This window comes from Megalops cyprinoides, chromosome 4, assembly GCF_013368585.1.
Source record: "Megalops cyprinoides isolate fMegCyp1 chromosome 4, fMegCyp1.pri, whole genome shotgun sequence".
NCBI lineage: Eukaryota > Metazoa > Chordata > Actinopteri > Elopiformes > Megalopidae > Megalops > Megalops cyprinoides.
Genome location: NC_050586.1, coordinates 22,771,012 through 22,790,000, shown reverse-complemented (window position 1 = coordinate 22,790,000; position 18,989 = coordinate 22,771,012). Strand labels below are relative to the sequence as shown.

Genomic DNA, 18,989 nt, shown 5'->3' with positions numbered 1-18,989 from the left:
TTCTTTCCCTGGTCAGGATTTTGACCTTTTTGGTCATTGTGTGCAGAGCATACACAAAATTGATCAGTTTCTTGTGCTCTTTGGAGAATGGGCTTTGAAAATGAGTCTGTCCAAGGACCTCAGCTGTCCATATGTATTGTGGAGGCCATTCTAAACACTTATGGTATTGCTGGTCAGCTCAGTGCTAGGGCTCATTCCACCCAGGCCCTAACCACCGGCTCAGATCACCAGTTTGTGCTCCTTCGGCGTCATGTTGAGGCAGAATCGTGCACTTTGTCTTGGAATTTTTGGAGACAGAGATTGATACATCCTTAAATAGTCAAGGGCCTTACCAATACTGCTTTGAAAGCCCTCTGCTTGGCTGTAAGTTTGTCCAATGTTTTGTTGTAACAATTACACTCATTATATTCATACATTATTAAGATGCCTTCTGCAAAGGCTTTCTAATTTGTCCTAATTCCTTGTGCTGTGAAACATCAATTATGTGCCTTACCTGTCCTTTGACCTCAGGTCAGTTGAGTTCTATGTCTTTATTAAAGCTGATTAAAAACATTCTGGCCTTATTTGTTTATTCAATTCTAACTTCATCCGTCTTTAAGTCACACTAAGGATCATTATCAACAATGAAATACCTACTGTACTGAAATTAACAATTTATTATTTGCAGCTTTTTTATGGAGAATAATGGTTGTTTTTCCTCATCATTTCAGGATCCTACAAATCTGGACAAATTCAATGTCTCCAACTTCTTCCATGTGAAAAACAATATGAAAGTATTGGATCCAGGTTTGTCTGTTGCACATTTTGTTTTATTGGAATAGGATAGTTCTGTGCTGGCTATTGCCTTTAGTGACAATATGACAATAGTGCATGTTCCACGTAGTGAATTGCGTGGCTGTTAGAAGTGACACACTTTCAAACATTGAGGAATTAAAGTTTAAGCTTCAGAACTCTCTTGCTTGACCAATGTCATGATAATGCTGTCCAACGCACACTTCTCAAAATAGTATTGGGCCATATGGGGCTTCATTTCAGATAAAATTGGATCACCACTTGGCAGGTCAGAGGGTTTGGTGACTGAGGATTCAAGTGTTCACTCAAACATCCTGAAAGATTAATAGAGTATTGTTCAGTCTTGTGACAGTTTGTATTATTGAGCTGTCTACAGGTCGTGATTACTATCACACATCTCAAGCACAGAAAATAAGCTTTTGAAGAGAGGACTACTATTTCATCCTATTTCTGTTCAATAAAGTAATTATCATATCACCACAAAAGTGTATCTATACAGTCTTTGTCACTGTAAGTCTCTAAATTTGTTGTAGCTAGTTTGAGGTACTTCACTAAGACTTTTGGGTGGCTCGTCTTAAGATGCCGCAGTTCATTTGTATTCTTTAGACTATCCCAGGAGATCATCTAGATTTTGGATCCTTTGGAAGCTGTTTTGTCCTCAGAGTCCTTGTGATGTCAGACAGAAAATCTGTTGCTACCTCACCTTATGGCTGACAGAACTTTCCAGCAGTGTCCAACGTAACAAGCAGATTACACCTCCTCAGAATCACTATGACACAGCAATGTGTGAGTACAGTGCGAATGTGTGTTCTCAGTCACAGTTTATCCCCCTCCATTCTACAGATGAGGAAAAGGCCAAGCTGGACCCAGCCTACCACCTGAAGAGCACCAACCTGGAGACTCGGGAGACCCTGGCTGAGCTCTACAAGGAGTTTAAGGGTGATGAGGTCCTGGCGGCGACCATGAAGGAGCCCGAAAAGAAAAAAACGGACAAACTCAATGCGGTGAGTACCCTCTGCCCCTCCCACTCCCTCCCTTCTCCTAATCCTCTGCCATTTCTCTGGCTCATATTGTAATTCCTGCTCTCCCTTCCCCTCCTCTCTCATGATGCGATCACCGCTTCTGTTTATTTTTTCTTTGTCTTCCTTCCTTGCATTCTGTTGTTGTCCTCCTCCCTCTCTCATTCTGGTATTTTAAATTATTATTTTTTCCATCCTCCCATTCAGTCATTGTCTTCCTTCCTGTTGCATTCTGTCATTTTTGTCCCCCCACTGCCACCGTTCTTTTTATAGTGCTCTCTTCATCTCCATCTCAGGGTCTGTCGCTCTCTATTTCTCCTTCCCTATATTTCTGAGGGAAGATATGGCACTTTAAGCACTCAGCAGTAAGGCTCTTGTGAAAAGCATGGGGAGATGTTTTGACACAATGACACAGAGAAAGTGGGCCAATGCCGAGTCTAGGAGCTGGGAAAGTAGGTGAAGCCAGAGCCTCCAACGGCTCCTTCAGGGGAACTGGAGCAGAAGAGAGAACGTTTGCGTGCGGTTAAGAATCACAAAGGCAGATTACCCTGACCTCACGTTCTCCCTGTTACCTTAAGCCTCAGTTTATGTTTTGATTATGAAATGGGGTGCATGGTTTCTAGTTTCACGAAGAACTAGATGAATACGGCATGATGGCAGAATCTCTCCCTTCAGAACACACCTAAAAGCCCTCCTAGTCTGCTTCCCTTGTTTGACCTTTTGCAGTTTGTGGCGTTGCAGAGAAAATGGACTGCATTGTTTTAATTGGCCCCCACTTTGCTTTGACAAAGTACGCAGGCCCTTGTTTCAGGGAGCTGCTTTTCTAACGAACATGAACTTGGCAACAGAAGAAAATTGCACCTGCCTGCTTGTCTGGTCCTTTTATCTTGGTATGTGTGTGTGTGTGTGTGTGTGTGTGTGTGTGTGAGAGAGAGAGAGAGTATGAACTAGGGACACAGGAGTCTGTGCAAATTATTTCATGAGTGATATGGCCATGCCATTTGTTTCATTAGAATCTGCAGTCAGCAATATCATACAGATCTGAGAGTAAATATGTTAACTTGGGTGTGATTAAGCTTTTTGGAGCTAGCTTATTTCTTGGCAGTCTACTCAGCCCTCAGTGAGTACCTCTAAAACTTAACAGGAAGCTCAATTATGCTCAGATATCTGAAGATAAGAATCACGCTCTGCATCAAGTGCAAGGCTAGACGCCTGAAGTGGTTATTCTTCAAAGGCATTGTTAACCCCTTCTCTCCCCACCATTTTAAGTGCAGTGTGAAGAAGTGGCCCCTTTTGAAGTTTTTGCTCCTGGTGAGGGCACTGTTGTTGTTGCCCTTAACCTGAAATGTTAAATAAAATGTGTAACTAAATAAAGGATATTGTGTGAAAAAAGAAAAAAAGGAGCTTGGAATGGGGGGGGGGGGGGGGGGGGGGGGGGTCTGAATGAATGAATTATGTATTGCAGCTGTTAAATTTTAGTGGCAAAAGAAAAAGCCTAATTTTTCTGCGTCTCTCATTCAATTATTTTTCATCCTTCCCTATCTCTTTCACTTGCTTTCTGTCTTTCTCTGTTCTGCTACCCTAACTCTTGTCACTTTTTTCTTTTTCTCCCTCTGGAGTTTTCTCTACTCCTCTCACATTCATTCTGCTTTCCCCTGTCTCCCTCTCTCATCTCTCCCTCATCCGGTCTCCTCTTTTAATTTGTCCTTCTGTCACCGTCATTTTCTCCCCTGTCATCCACTTTAATCCTTCTCATTTTATAATTCCACCTCTCTTCCACTGTCATTCTTTCCTCTCTCTCCCCTCCACCACCCTCTGTCTTTCTTCCTTCTTTATCCTTCTCGCTGCACTTCTCTTTCTGCATTATTGTCCTTTCACTCCGTCATGCTAGGTTCTCCTTTATCCCCTCCTCCATCACTTTGACATACTCCTGTCACACTCCCTCTGCAGGCCCACTATTCTACCGGCAGGGTGTCGGCCTCCTTCACATCCACAGCCATGGCCCCTGAGACGACACATGAAGCAGGTGACTTCTCTCAATGATTTGAACTGGGTGGCAGTTCATTTTCAAGTCACAGCTCTGACCAAATACTGTCATCAGCATTGTCAGGCAGGAACAAAAGTAATGTGGTACTCCAGAGGTGAATAAGTGCATTCAAGAGGACATCATGGAAGGACAGTGGTTTTAATCGCACCCCTTTTTTAATATTCTCACTTTTTTTGTTTGTTCTGTCTGAAGTAAAATCCCCTAAAGTAGTTTTCTAGAGCAGATTGCACGGTAATTTGGTTTGAAGCACAGGTGTTTAAGCATCTTCTTATCTAGTGCTGTTTAACCATCATCTTCCCCTTCCCTTCTTAAGATGCCATTGCTGATGACACTGTGCGGTACCAGTATGTGAAGAAGAAGGGATATGTCCGCCTGCATACCAACAAAGGTGACATCAACCTAGAGCTGCACTGTGACAAGGTAAACTGATAGAACGGAGAAAAGAGACATACCTGTTCAAGGTGAAGTATGATTAAAAATGTGGTTTGATTACTTGTGTGACATGAATCATATATGAAAGGATAGAGAGATTGGTTAGTTTTTTAAGCATCAGACTGTTGTCATACTGTTGGTGACATCTGTGTCCCTCAGAAATGATTTCTATGGAACACACAATATTGAATACATTCTTTTTTTGTAATTTGGTTTTTGTTATTTGTATTCACTTGTGTATGAGTGTAATATGTATGTGGAATAATAATATCGAGCATTGAGAGCAACTAATTTGAGGATCAGACGGTTGTGAATTCAAATCCACAAACTGAACTTAACTATGTTAACAAGAGTTTCCACGGAGATGGCTCTTGTAATGCTATACAAAGTATTAAAGAAGTTTTATTTTAAGAGGAAAACTTGATTAAACTAAAATGGGAAAGTAAAATAGAGAATTTGTTCAGGAAGGAGGTAGAGCTCAAAAGCTTTAGTATATACCAAAACAGTCCTGAAGAGATTCACAATTTACAAAGATTACCAGTGAAAACTTACTCAGGCATTGAAACTCCAGTGATTCTCCAAACTGCAGTGATTTTCTTATCATTAATCTTTAAGTGAGTCTATTCATTTTGTAAATATCCTTCTATTAAAATAAAGCCTTTCATGGTTTTTTTTCCCAACAATTCTATTACTTTTTAAGAAGAAATACCTTTGTTTGAGAAAAATAGGACCCATGTGAAAAACAATTTCTTATAATGAGAAAATAAGGAATTTAATCCGGTATGTTCTTATGCTAAGATAAATGGAGCTTTATTTTGTCAGTCACACAGCATAAAATGATCAAAGTGAACGCAAACTGGTCACAGAGCTGTATGCATACAAGGGTTTGAAAAATATTTGTTTACTCTCCACTGTGCATTTTGTGGTTTTGTATATTTGGAATACAGCACTTGCATTTTATTTGGTCATCTCATTTACATTCTACTTCCGTTTTGCAACAAATTGAAATTGAAGTTAAACCAATACTCAGTAATTAAGAGAAATACAGTGTTGAAGTTTACAGCCACTAGTATACACTAATGAGCCAAAAACATTATGACCACTCACAGGTGAACCAAATAACGTTGATCATCTCCAAACAAAGGCACATGTCAAGGTCTGGGTAGATTAGATGGTAAGCGAACAATCGGTTCTCGTAGTCAACGTGTTGGATGCAGGAGAAATGGCCAGGAGTAAAGACCTGAGTGACTTTGTCAAGGGCCAAATTGTTATGGCCAGACGAATGGGACAGAGCATCTCTGAAACGGCAAGGCTTGTGGGGTGCTCCCGGTCAGCAGTGTCAAGTACCTACCGACAGTGGTCCGAGGAGAGACGAACCACAAAACAGCGACAGGGTGTTGGGCGCGCAAGGGCAACAAAGGCTATCCCGTCTGGGCTGGATCGACAGAAGGTCTACTGTGGCACAGAAAATTTTAATGATGGTTACGGGAGGAATGTGTCACAACGTCAGAACTGGACTTTGGAGCAGTGGAGGAATGTCGCCTGGTCCGATGAATCCCGTTTTCTTTTAGATCACGTGGATGGCCATGTACATGTGCACCATTTACCTGGGGAACTGATGGCACCAGGATGCACTATGGGAAGACGACAAGCTGGTGGAGGCAGTGTGATGCTCTGGGCAATGTTCTGCTGGGAAACCCTGGGTCTGGCCATTCATGTGGATGTCAATTTGACTCATGCCACCTACCTAAACATCATTGCAGACCAGGTACACCCCTTCATGGCAATGGTATTCTCCAATAGCAGTTGCCTCTTTCAGCGGGATAATGCGCCCTACCACACTGCACACATTGTTCAGGAATAGTTTGAGGAACGTGTTGAAGTGTTCAAGGTGTTGTCCTGGCCTCCAAATTCTCCAGATCTCAATCCAATTGAGCATCTTTGGGATGTGCTAGACCGACAAGTCCAATCCACGGCAGCTCCACCTCGCAACTTACAGGACTTGGAAGGATCTGCTGCTAATGATTTGGTGCCAGATACCACAGGTCACCTTCAAGGGTCTTGTAGAGTCCATGCTTCAGCGGATCAGTGCTGTTTTGGTGGCACATGGAGGACCAACAGCATATTAGGCACATGGCCATAATGTTTTGGCTCATCATTGTATAATAACTGGTTATTAATAACAGTTATTAACTGTTTACTGCAAAATAAAACATATTTCTGTGAACTGCACTGTTCATTGCTTGTCCCATCCCAATAGGCACTCTTGTCCCAATAAACTAGCTCATTACTCAGCCTGATTTCTAATGTAACGGAATAATTTTTGCATCCATAAAGAAGTAAATACATGGACCTTTCTTTGGCATAGTATTGGTTTGCATCTAGTGGGGTCAGTGTTAGTAAAAGTCTGGAACACCAAAAAGTGTTTCGTTACGACAAGAAGCGGATTCGATGTTCGTAGCAAAAGACAGGAAGTTTATTAGCACAGCCGGCCGTAGGAACATCAGCATTGAGCAGAAGTTCAACAGGTATAGAATTCAGTTCATTTTTTATACAGTTAATAGCAGTCACATTTGCATATGAGTTACGATAACCAGCAGGGGTGCTGTTTCTGATTGGTCTTGCGGAGCTGTGCATAGCTAAACAGCTCCCTCTCTAATTGGGTATTTCCTGAGCCCTGTAACCTAATTGGCTCCATAGGGTTCACAAGAGGCGCCGTTTGGCTCCGGTCGGATGTAGCGACATCGCTTTGTATTCAAATACACATCGCTTGTCTCCAGCGTTTGTATTCGAATACACATTGCGTGTCTCCGGAACAAACGCCATGCCACTCCACAAAACTGTCTCCTAACAGTCAGGAAGTATTTAAGTTGAAAGTTGTCCATCTGTCCATAGGGAGCTGGCATTTTTAATTAAATTTTCTCCATGTCCCTGTCAAACTAGTGCTTCATCAACAAACAACCCCCTCCCACACCCAAGCCCAAAAAAAGCCCTCAAAAAGCCCACAAAAAAAGTTCTTTTCACTCTTTTCACTGAAGGTCAGTAAACATGCTTTTTTCGTACTTGCAGTAATAACTTTCTTGTCATTTCATCAAAGGCTCCAAAAGAATGAAGAAGCAGTTGAGTGGAAGCACCTCTGCTGTATTTATGTCCTGAACCATAACATTCGGCAGGGATGAACAAAAATAACTCCCCTCACCGGAATGGGAATGTTTTAATAAACAAGACTCCCACTCTGCTGATGTTCCGCGTGATTTAAACGTCTAGCAGAGGGGGTTCGTTTTCCCGGGCATGCTGTTGCAGGCTGCCCAAGGCCCATAAAAGTCAGCTAGTTTTATTGGAGCGCAACATCGGTTTAACGGGCCAGTAAAATATTGCACTCTTTAAAGATTTGTCACCAGCGTGCGGGCCTTGGTTAGTAAAGTGGAAGGCCAGCTGGGATGCCTTGATGTTGGTGTTGAGAAAGACAGCTCCAAAATTGCAAAGGGAGGATTGCATTTTTAAAACCGGACAACCCTGACAACGTCATAACTCACTGGCGCCGCCCGAGAGACCTGCACATAAAAGCACAGGAGCAGCTAACCGGATGCCACTGTGCAGTCGGATTCATGCAGTCGTGAAGGGGAGGCGCAGGGAGAGAACTCGCTCTGTCTTGAATTAAACAAGTACCAGTAAGGGAGTGCTTCTGTTTCGTGAGCTGAACTGCCATTTTTGGATGGACCCTTTGGTCTCCTACCCTCTATTTTGAGACAAGGGCATGTCTTAGTGCTTATCAAACTGGCCCCCAAAGTTCTTGCCCAAAGAAGCCTCACAAGAAATTCCTTCAGTTGTGCCTGAGAAAAAAGCAGTAGGCATTTGTGTTCCCCCCCCCCCCCCCCCCCCCCCCCCCCCCCCCCCCCCCCCCCCCCCCCCCCCCCCTTCATTGGTTGTATGGTCATCTGAATTGAGTATAAAAAGTATAGGTGCTGGTGTAGGATAAGTGAAGAAACAAGCTTTAGGTGATGGTTTGTTCACCATACAAAGAGTATGTGGTCTTACTGTGGTCTTTTTCGGGCACCACTAAGCTGGATTTCAAGGCAAGAGTTTTCACTTAAATTAAATTGAGAATGCATTTGTCTGTTTTCCTTGCTCAGGACAGTAATTTGATGTAGTATATTTGAGGTAATTCAGGCTACTAGGTTGCAGAAAATGGAGTATAAAGTGTACCTGGAAACTGCAAAATTCTCCAGCTTTATGGGTGCACCCTCCCTTGTATAGTGCACCAGCATGTCACAGAACAGTGGGGAGACCAGAAGAATAGAAGTTATTTTGTAAAATATAATATGAAATGAATTAGTTCAAAATGAAATGCCATAATATGCTATATGGATGTGGCAGTAATTTGAAATCTGTGATTTTGTAATGTAATGTAGCTATTGGATGATGTAGCTATATCTAGTGCCTGTATCTGTTGCTGGTGTGATGTGTGTCACACTATCTCAGCAAATTTTCACAAAAGATACATTGCACAAAACAATAAGTGCTCAGTCTCCAAGCGAGATGTGACATTGGGTGTGTTTGGTCACGTTTTCCCCTTGTGCTCAGCAAGGCATTGCAGCGTAAACCACTCTCCCAGACTCCTCTCTGTGTTATGTATAATTCATCCAAAGGAGCCACTGTCTGAGCTACAGTGCGGCAGAAGAGAAGGACTTGTTTTGGTGACCTAGTTAGTTGGACCTTTCCTGTTTTCTCTCTCTCTCTCTCTCTCATATCCATTCTTTTCTATGTTTCTCTTTGCACACACATTATATGTCCTTCCTCAGAATAAAAAGTGCTGCCCTGAAGAAACAATGTTCTCTACGGCCTTTGCACAGTAAACAAGTCCCTGTCCACCGATGAGCAACATTTTCAAATCATTTCTGTAACGTTGTTGTCATTTTGTAGCTAAACTGTGGCAGCATTGTGAGAAAAAGTAAGCATTAGCTATGTAAATAAATCTGATGTGGGGGAAGTGACATGGCAGCTGACTGTAGGGGAGATTAAGCACAGCCAGCCTCGGCGACAGTTCAGTCACTTCCTGCCCTTTCTGTTCCCTTATCGCAGTCGACTTGGAGGCACTGAGCGTGGCAGCCTCTCATGGCTGGTTGTCCTCGCCTGCTCTTATCTGGCTCTGTCAAATGCTCCAAAGAAATGTGGAAAGATGAATTAATAACTGGGAAAGAAAATCCCTCTCACCTGGATTTCCGCTTGATTTTCACCCCCAAGAGACCAGGGAATCCCTTCGGCACAAAAATTAAGTGTCATTCTCCTCCTGGAAGCGGACAGGACACAAAAGTGCCATGCAGTCATAGAGTGGCTGAGACATGGCAGGCCCCTTATCGTCTGGTCCCAGCTCATGGTAGGATGTCTGTCAGACAGGAGCGAGGCCGCAGGGTCCGTCCCCAGGGGAGTACTTGGAGCTGGCCTGGTCCTCTGGCAGAACAGATAATTCAGGACCTACTAGATAACGTCTTCCATCTTCCCCCCCCCCCACAATCCCTCCCTCATCCCTTGGGAGGCTAGTTTGCCTGCAGTTTTGCTGTGAAGAGGTGTTCAGTCAGATTATTTGCGGGGCAGAAAAAAGGCATGAACCTTAAGTTTGCGTATACATAGTCCGTGCGACTCAGTTAATGCCCCTTGTGTGCTGTTCCTTGTGTCTTGGGAAAACAATTTCATCTGAATGTTTATAGCTCTCTGTCTCCCTTCCTGTAGAAAGTTATGTCTGACTCTATGATTAAAGAAATAAACAAAACCCAAAAGGTGGGCCATGCACAGTTTGTTTTGATATGTTTTAAAAGAAGAAAAAGGAAAAAAAGCTGCCTTGCAGCCATGGAAACAGCTTTAGCCATTCTTACCTTGGTAACAGAGTGCTTGCTACTATTTCAGCCTGATTCCATTGGCTCTCTGACTGTCCAATCAGGATAAAGAGGGGAAGTCTCAGTGATAAGGAAATCACTTCCAGTCAGAATGTGCCTCTCTTCATGGACTTATGATTATGAATTAATTATTGTTATTTTAACCACATACGGTTTCCGTCATTCAGCTGCTCTGTGCTCTGGGTTACTCCTGTTAGTGTGTAATTTGTTCATCCTTGTTTTTTTTATTTTCAAGCTTTTTCTTTATGATTGCTGTTAATATACAGAAGTGCAGTACAGGAAATTACTTGTTGTTGTCATGTTCCTGTCTTGTATTTGACCCAGTTGCACTTCCATTTTATCTGATTGTCCTTGATGGTGATTTGTGTGTAGTTATTGCAAATTTGACTACATGAAAATGACCTTGGTAAGGTAACTGGAGTGATTCTGTTGCATTTTTTTTTTCAATCTAGCAAGTGGTGTTCAATTCCCGGGAAGGAATTTTGAGGCACTGTTGATAGAACTGCTACTGTACTTTTGGCCAAATGAAGCTCCCTGTATTAGGTTTAATGTACTCTTGATACACCTGATAGTTGTGGGTGACTGAAGTTCTAACAGATTCAGACAGTGCGCCTCTGGAAACTGTGGCTGCTCCACACATACTCCACAAAAAGAGCTACAAAGGCTACATTCCATCTGAAGAAAAGACACATATATGTTTTTATGTTACTGGTACATTTCCCATCAAGTTCCTATTAGTTATGAAAAAATCTGTTTGGGTAAAAAGATGTGGTGTTATGTCTCTGAACAACTTATTTTGTTTACATTCTTTGTTTTAGACTGTTGTTGCAATAGTTTGAGCTGTTGTTTCCACTACTGACAACTGGAAGCATAGGGATATGTCAGGAGATCATGTAACGCCTCAGTGTGCATTATTTTCAAATTTTAAGACTCTTTCTCCTCAAGAACAAGAAACAAAAGAGGCAGCGGCAAATACAGAACATGAGCTGAATGGAGAAAATGGGAGGACGACTCACACTGGCTTGTCTCAACCTGAAAGGACAGCAAGCCATGTGGCATCCTCAGCAAACACTTCCTATCAGTCTCCAGGGCAGAGTTATGCTTGAGTGATCTCAAGGAGCACATCTGAAAGTCATGAGGAAAATCATTAAGATCTAAAAATGTGCAGGATTGCTGACTGTGAGTGCCTTTGGGTATGCAATTATCCTGTGGCAGTAATCTTGTACAATTGTAAAATGGGTACATTAGTTGTATGCATGCTTGTTTGCTTTACTTTGCATTTAAGCCAGGGTGTCCCTGTCCTCAAACCCCCTTGTGCACAGCGTGTTTTTTTTTGTTTTTTTTTTTTTTGTTATTGTTGTTCCAACCAATTTCTCGGTCAGTTAAGGTTATGGGGGAGGTGGGGGGGAATCTTCATGTAGACTGAGTGAAAATCTGGCTCATTTGCTTTGTGTTGGCTTTCCACAGGCAGCAGGTTAGTTTCAGCTAACAGATATGCAAACTTTTTGACTTTTGAACATTATGGGTCCATGTGATCCCACTTGTCCCTCAATCATTCATTTAATCAGTCAGTCAAATTGTACTTAATATAACCTTTCAAAGGAGTTGCCAGAGTCCATTATGGAAACTAAATGTATTAGTTGCCAGAAAATTGATCTGATTGATTAGCAAGTCCTTGATTTAAATATTGAATATTCATCCCTCATACATACATCTATTTCTGACTTCATGTGGCCTTTGAGAGCAGATCATTTAAAATGGCTAACTCAGATTAGAGATCAGTTAACAGCTCATCACTTTTGGGGAATTGGTTGGGAAAAAAAACCAGCAAGCACCTGAGGACAGAGGTAGCTGTGATTTTTACATCACATAAAGTAACCATACTTTAGGAAATTTTTTATTGCAAAATGATCTTAAAAAGATTTGCTTTCTTAGACTTTTATGAGACAGGTTTTTCTCATTTTAATGTATTTTCTTAATACTATTCTTTTGATGCCTGCTTTTTAAGTTCAGTTTTTTCTTTAAGATGGCTTCTGATCAGTGCAGTTTTTTCCTCTGTGTGGTGCAGCTGTTTTGACCCTGCAGAGCGTGCTTTTGGTGGAGTCCCTTTGCATTGCATGGGTTGCCCGCACATCTCACCAGGATGTTTTGGAGAAGATAAGGATCTGAGATATGGCAGAATCCTAACATGTTCGGTGGGGCCAAGGGAGAGCAAGAGGGGAAAAAGGCACGGGGCGGTGAAAGTGGGTTGCAGGGATTGGGAGGGCAGCACACTGTTTGACAGGCCACTAGCTCTGGATAAGATCAACTTGGAGGAACAGAGGGGAAACTCAGAGGCTGAGGGAAGAAAAGGCAGGCCTGCCGTAAAGAACCAAGGCTAGATGCTAGATTCAGCGTTTTGTTTGGAGTTTGCCTTCACAATTCCGCTCCTTATGGCATTCATATTTGGTATTAAGTCTATACTTTTGCCATTTCAATAAACAATTCAACATTCAAAGCATTTGTGTAGTAATCAGAAAACAAACTTCAACCAAAATGTTTTGCGTCAAAGCAGATTGAAACTATGTGATTAAATGGTGGAGTCCAGGGTAGATACGACAGCTGTTTGAACACAACCTTTTTTTTTTAATAGCTTGTGAGTACCAGTGTTTTTTAGCAGACACAGACCAGTGATTTCAATGAGCACCGCTTTCCAGTCAGATACAGGAGTCAAGGGCAGCTCTGATCCCTGTGGGCTGCAAGGGCTGCTGTTTCTCATGCTCCTTTAGGTCTCAGTTGTATAAGCAAAACGCTAAGAATCGGGGATGTCCATCCCTGATTCACAAATAATCTACAGATAGAAACTTGTAGCTTAGTGAGTCACTGGGCCTGATTAAATCTTTAAAATCTTTAAATCTTTAAAACTTTAAGCCAACAGTTAACAGTCATTTGAAAGCCAGTGAGATGATCTGACGATTGTCTTGATAGGTGAAGGCACCACCACATTTAACAATTATTGACAATGGTTAGGTCAAGGCTTTTGTTGGGTCAGGTCTAGCCCATGAGGCCACATTTAGTCAGTGTTTGATCCACCCTCATAGGCCCTCAGATTTGGATAGATTTGGACATCCAATAACTTTCTAAACTTGACTTTAAAAAAAGTGACTGAAGATACTAGCTTTACCACATTTTGGTTAGTGGGTCAATCAAGGGAATTATCTGGTTAATGCTCCAGCCAGAGTGTACTATTTATCCCTGTAGGGGTACCACTGTTGTACACTTCAGGGTGGTATTTACCCTGAATCGCTCCAGGAATAATCAGCTTCATATATGGATAGCATTTCAAATGTGAACTGTATAAAGACATCCTGGATAAAGGTGTCTGCTAAACAAATAAATATTTTGTAATGTTCTTTGAATTGGGAATAATGCACAGCCAACCAGAATCAGATCAATAGCATTGGGTTTACCAATGCCATATTTGATCGTTTAGGGACCATTTAATATTTCCCTGTCTCATTTGAAGCTGCTGTTAACCTAATGATGATTTGCAGTCTAGTGTGGTGTGGCTGTTTTAAATTATCTCACAGGTAATTGATTGTGGAGCAGATTTACTTTGAAGATTTTTTGTGTGTGTGAGGCAAGGTTTTGGCAAGCAATCTACATGAAACATTCTGGAAAAGTCCTTGCATTTGTGTTTATTATTAGGACTTCTTTATGCAGCTCTTTTTACACGTCACCCATCCAGAACAAAGAATAAGTGTGAAGGAATTGGTGTAAACTCAAAATTGTCCAAATTGCCAAGAATCTGATCCTCTTAAAAAAAAAAAAAAAAAAAAAAAAAAAAGGCATGCATATCAGGAAGAGTCAGAATCTGGATTCCAGTGTGGTTTTATGGTAAACATCTTATCCCCAGTGTCCGTTTGAGTTTATTTAACCTTTCTCCTCCAGTTCGAACACCCCTGGGCTGAAGAATGTGCGCTCTTGTTTGTATCCGTGGCTGCCACTAATTGGCTTACATAACAAGTCCTTGTAAATATTTGTATAATAGCTCCACTTTGATATGTTTTATGTGTTCATTTCCCATGTGCTTGACCATAACTTGTCAATTAGAATACCATCATTAATTCTTTGACATTTTTTTCTGTCCCTCAGGTTCCCAAAGCTGGTGAAAACTTTATTAGGCTCTGCAAGAAAGGCTATTATGATGGTACAATCTTTCACAGATCCATCCGGAACTTCATGGTAAGGAAATGGAGATCAAATTGAGACTGCTTGTGTGTGTCAAGCCAGTTGTACAATTGGTAGTTATGAGTCAAGGTCGTCTGTAAAAATGAATTATAAAAAATTAATTAAATTAAAGTGATCTAAAAGGAAGTGAAACTGTATAATTAGTTACTGCTACTGAACATACAGTAACTAATTGCAGTGGTAGTAGTCATAGGGCCCTGTTCTGCTGTTTCTGTAGCTCGGATGTCAGCTGAGTGTCAGTGGCATATGTTTTTGCTTAACTGAAAGACCAGCGCATACCCCTGAACCGCAACTTGTGGAGTCACACGCATGAAGCTGGGCTGTGCAATTGTGGAAATGATTTATTAATGTGAGAACAAAAGGATTACCCTGGCCCCTGTTCTCCTGGCAGAAGTTAATTTTCCTGAGTGTGGCGCTCCAATAATCTCTGCATTATTCATGCACACACTGCATGTGTCCTTTCCCATGACACACAGTTTAAGTTGCCAAATTTGTTAAGGTAGTTATGTTAATGGTTCAATGAAGAGATTATAATTTCACACAGTTCCCTATGGTATAATTTTGAAGCGCAGGTGGATCAAAAATCAACAGTCTTGGAGAACCTCAAGGACAAAAGCTGTAAACAGTAATTGCAGACCTCATATAACCCCACATTACTGTATCTGTATGTCGAATGCACACATTGGCAGAATTTTATCTCTCTCATGCACTGTTGATGGTTTGCACAAGTGGAAAAGAGCTGAATAACATCACTGCAGATTTGTAGCCTGTAACCTGGAAAGTGAATCTGTTTGTGTTCTTGTGTTATGGTTGTGCTATGTTCATTTTATCATCAGTTTGCTGAAATTATGTTGGGATTGTTACTGCTTGACTAATTATTATGAAGTGATTGTCAAAGTCCCTGGTCATATATTCTGCTTAAAACATAATACATTTGTAAAATGTCTTGGATTAGGATTTTCTGAAAAATGTATGTGTGACCTCACAGTCCCTTTGGATGACAAAATAGGCTCCTGTGGCATAGTCTACATGGCTGTTAACATGTAGGATTACAGAATTCCATCTCCTGTTTGTGGCGGTGTTAATTGCTGGCACCAGGTCCTGAAGGATTCCTCTGTGTATTTAGTGTCTGACAGATGTTTTCGTCAGGGCCAGCATTCAAGTTTATAACATCTTTTATCTTTTGTTGTTACTGGTCTCTCAAAGTGAACATTGTAAAAAGTGAGTGATAAAAGGATGTTTTTTATCATTTCTTTCAGTCTTTAATAGGCAGACTGTTACAGGGTTCAGTAACAAGCCGTTCCTTTGCATTAATGAGATGTTTTGAAAACACAATGTTCTGGACTGGCTGGAAGGGATTTGACTTTCCTAGAGCGCAGTGCCCCTGGGAATATCTCTGGCAAATTGATCCTGCGTATGGCTGCCTATCGTCATTTTCTACTCCAGTCACCCTCACCCTGTGTGAATCACAATGCATACAGCTTCATCATTCAGTTTCCCATTAATGCAGCTTTATATGGTCTGAAGGTAAATTAACTCACAGAAGGTAGCACTAGGGGATGAAATTTGACGATCTCCGCGTATAGATGGAAGTCTAATTCTTCAGTCACTATGCTACATTTAGTGGCCGTGCATTTGACAAGACAGGTTGTAGCGAAGGGCGAGAGCAGTCACCCCACCCGGCCTCAAGCCTGGCTCTTTGGCGTCGCGGTCAAAGTCGCATGTTTGGTACCCCGTAGACCCGGGTTCGAGGCCGGGTGGGGTGACTGCTCGCGCCCTTTGCTACACAGGTTAATTGTGTATTATTCTTATTGCCCGTGTTTCTCTTTTCTAGAGTAATTGGTGGTTTTGTGTAAAGCTTCCAAAAAATATTTAACTGTAGTCTTTGCACCACTTTACTCACAAGTATGGATTTTTAGGTTTAAAAAAAACATTTGATTATTAATTTGATTAATCATTGCTTCTATCCTTGACTCAAAACAAGATGAATCATGTTCAGCCAGCCCTGTTCTATACTCCAGACATAGGAAGCTGCATATCTGCTACCATACACATGACTGGAGAAATGCTGTTCCACTCTTCTATTCCAGAAATTCTATACCACTGATTACATCTTGTTTTGTGACAGCAGGCTATATGTTACAGACTTATGTTACAACTTCAGTAAGTCTGGTTTTTGTCTATATATTCATCCCCACATTTGTTTTGACAGATCAGTTTGCATGAAAAGAATCTAAGGTTTAGCATCCCTTGCTCACCTTACACCTTGATGATGGTGGACCTAATCTGTGACTATATACTTATCTCCTTACAATCACATTCTCACTTAAAGTGAGCTAATCCAGGCCACCACAGAGAAGTGTCCCCATTTTGGAGAGAGCGAAAACAAAAACGTAAACGTGTATTGTGTTCATTAGCCTGACCGTGTGCCCCCAGTTTCCAGTTCCCAGGTCCAGTTTCGAGCCAGTCCCATCCTATGTCCAGCATTATAACCTTTTAATTTAGTTCATCTGTAGACTTTGTCTGCCCTCCAGCAACTTTGAAATCAGTGTTCAATGAAAACTGTGATAAGTCATGAGGGAAAGTAAATTGCGTCAGTTATCAGTCAGTGGTTTTTTTTTCCCCTCAGTCTTGTACAGTTGCTAAATTTGTTGCTGTGGTAAGAAGTTCGACAGCACACACATCATGAGCACCACTGTGAAGGTTTAGAAATGGTTGATAAACCTGTCTGAAGGACCTTTGGAGCGAAACAGAAAGGAATTGGCAGAATTTCAGTGGAGCTTTTTGTTGCGAATCATGTCTGCTTTAAGATATGAGCAGTTCAGGTTTTATCAGTACAATTCTCACCAGTTAATTAAAATTTTTTTTCTTTTTCTTCCAGATTCAAGGAGGAGATCCCACAGGGACAGGCACAGGTCAGTCACCTTTGCCACCTGTGCATGTGAGCATTTCACAATGAAATACATTTAGGAAGTGAAGTCTAGAGACATGTGGAGATATACAATATAAGAATATTTCATTAAATAAGGAAATGTCACTTTTGACATGTAGATTACCACCCAGCTGTGAAACTAATGGTTTCAACTCTCACGTAATCGGAGCTGGATATCTCTTTGACAGCATGTCTTTACGTTTATTTTTAGATGCTGCTGTTGTGAATCAGTGTTCAAGGGGTCATATTCATTACTTGTTTATAATCATGAGGAGAAATTATAGGTAATAGTTCTCCTCTTCAGAGAGCATTCTAACCAATTTTTAGTGTAAATACAAGTTTTGTTGATTATTATTTGATGGATACTCTCATCCAGCCTGACTTACAAAGGGAGCAACATGGATTAAATATATTTCACAGAAGCAGAAAGAATACAGCATTTAATTACAAGCATACAATAGTAATTGATTCAGCATGGATGTGATTACTAAGATATGTCTTTAAGAGCAACATACTCAGCTAGATACTAACATGCACATGAAGCTGAACAATGATCTTTAAGGGCAGCATTACTTTGTCATGCTCTGGGTGGTGTCAAAGAATGATTTCCTAGGTGATGTTTACTCAAGCAGCTCAGGTTCAGAAGCATTCATCTTTCTCAGGGATATCGAACATGCAACCTTGTGATTAAAAGCCCAGCTCCATAAGCACCCCACCTCACGGCCATCCATGTGTGAATTTAACAAGATGGGTCATGGGGGATGGCTCCACTAACAGGGCTTGTGCGAGTTTTTCAGACACACAGGGTAATTTTATTGGTTGAGTCAGACCATTCAGTTTCACAACAGCTCCACCCTTAGTTGAAACATTATGTCCTGTTGGCCTTTTTCATGATAGGGTAAAAGCTATTATAGATTTTGTCCATTGAGAATCCATTTCTGTGAAGGTTACATATACAGAACTATTAGGGCAGTCTGAATATGGAGAGTATTCTTATCACAGGATAAGCACATAAAGGTATAAATAATCAGGGGAGCAACAGGCCACTTCAGGGACATTTTAAGTGGAAGATTTCTGCATTCTAGTGAGCTAAAAATAGTTACATTTCCATTAAAAATATATGACTGCACTGAAGCCCAGGCAGCATCTATACTTGCTGTCTAAAAGGGAGTAGGAGGAAGTGGAGGAAGATGTCATGTATTCTTAATTGCACTTGCCTCGTCAACATGAGACGAGGTGGTGACGGTAAAATTACCCGGTGCAGTTTCTCAAACATGTTTAATATGCTGTGTCGTGCGTCCAGTAAGACTAAACTAGATGAGACAGATGAGCAGTACTTGAGATCTTTCCTTTCATCTCTTGGATGAAAAGTAAAAGCGCAACTGTACTGTCCTGCCAGCAGTGCAGAAAAAGGCGAAGAGATGAAATTGCTCTAATCAGGAGTTTAAAAAGTTGGATCTCCCTGTTTGACTTTGACACGCTTGTTTTAAGTGTCACGACAGCAGATGGTGCTGTACTGTACGTGGTCGTGAAGAAATGCCCTTTCAGTGTCGTGCACCGGTGATTCTGTCTGCATTTTGCTTCCCTTCAAATTCTGATAAATGTGCGAAGGAGCGGACGTGCCAAAAAGCATGCCTCCTCCC

General features: G+C 41.5%; 1 protein-coding gene across 1 annotated transcript in view; it reads left to right on the top strand.

Moving 5' to 3' along the window:
- ppil2 (peptidylprolyl isomerase (cyclophilin)-like 2) overlaps positions 1-18,989 on the top strand; it is a 51,613-nt gene that overhangs the window by 14,503 nt on the left and 18,121 nt on the right. Inside the window, exons 9-14 of the mRNA XM_036526783.1 lie at positions 711-786; positions 1,636-1,796; positions 3,762-3,837; positions 4,172-4,278; positions 14,319-14,408; positions 17,296-17,329. Of these exons, the coding sequence (XP_036382676.1) occupies positions 711-786; positions 1,636-1,796; positions 3,762-3,837; positions 4,172-4,278; positions 14,319-14,408; positions 17,296-17,329 (544 nt within the window). The remainder of the gene's footprint in view (positions 1-710; positions 787-1,635; positions 1,797-3,761; positions 3,838-4,171; positions 4,279-14,318; positions 14,409-17,295; positions 17,330-18,989) is intronic.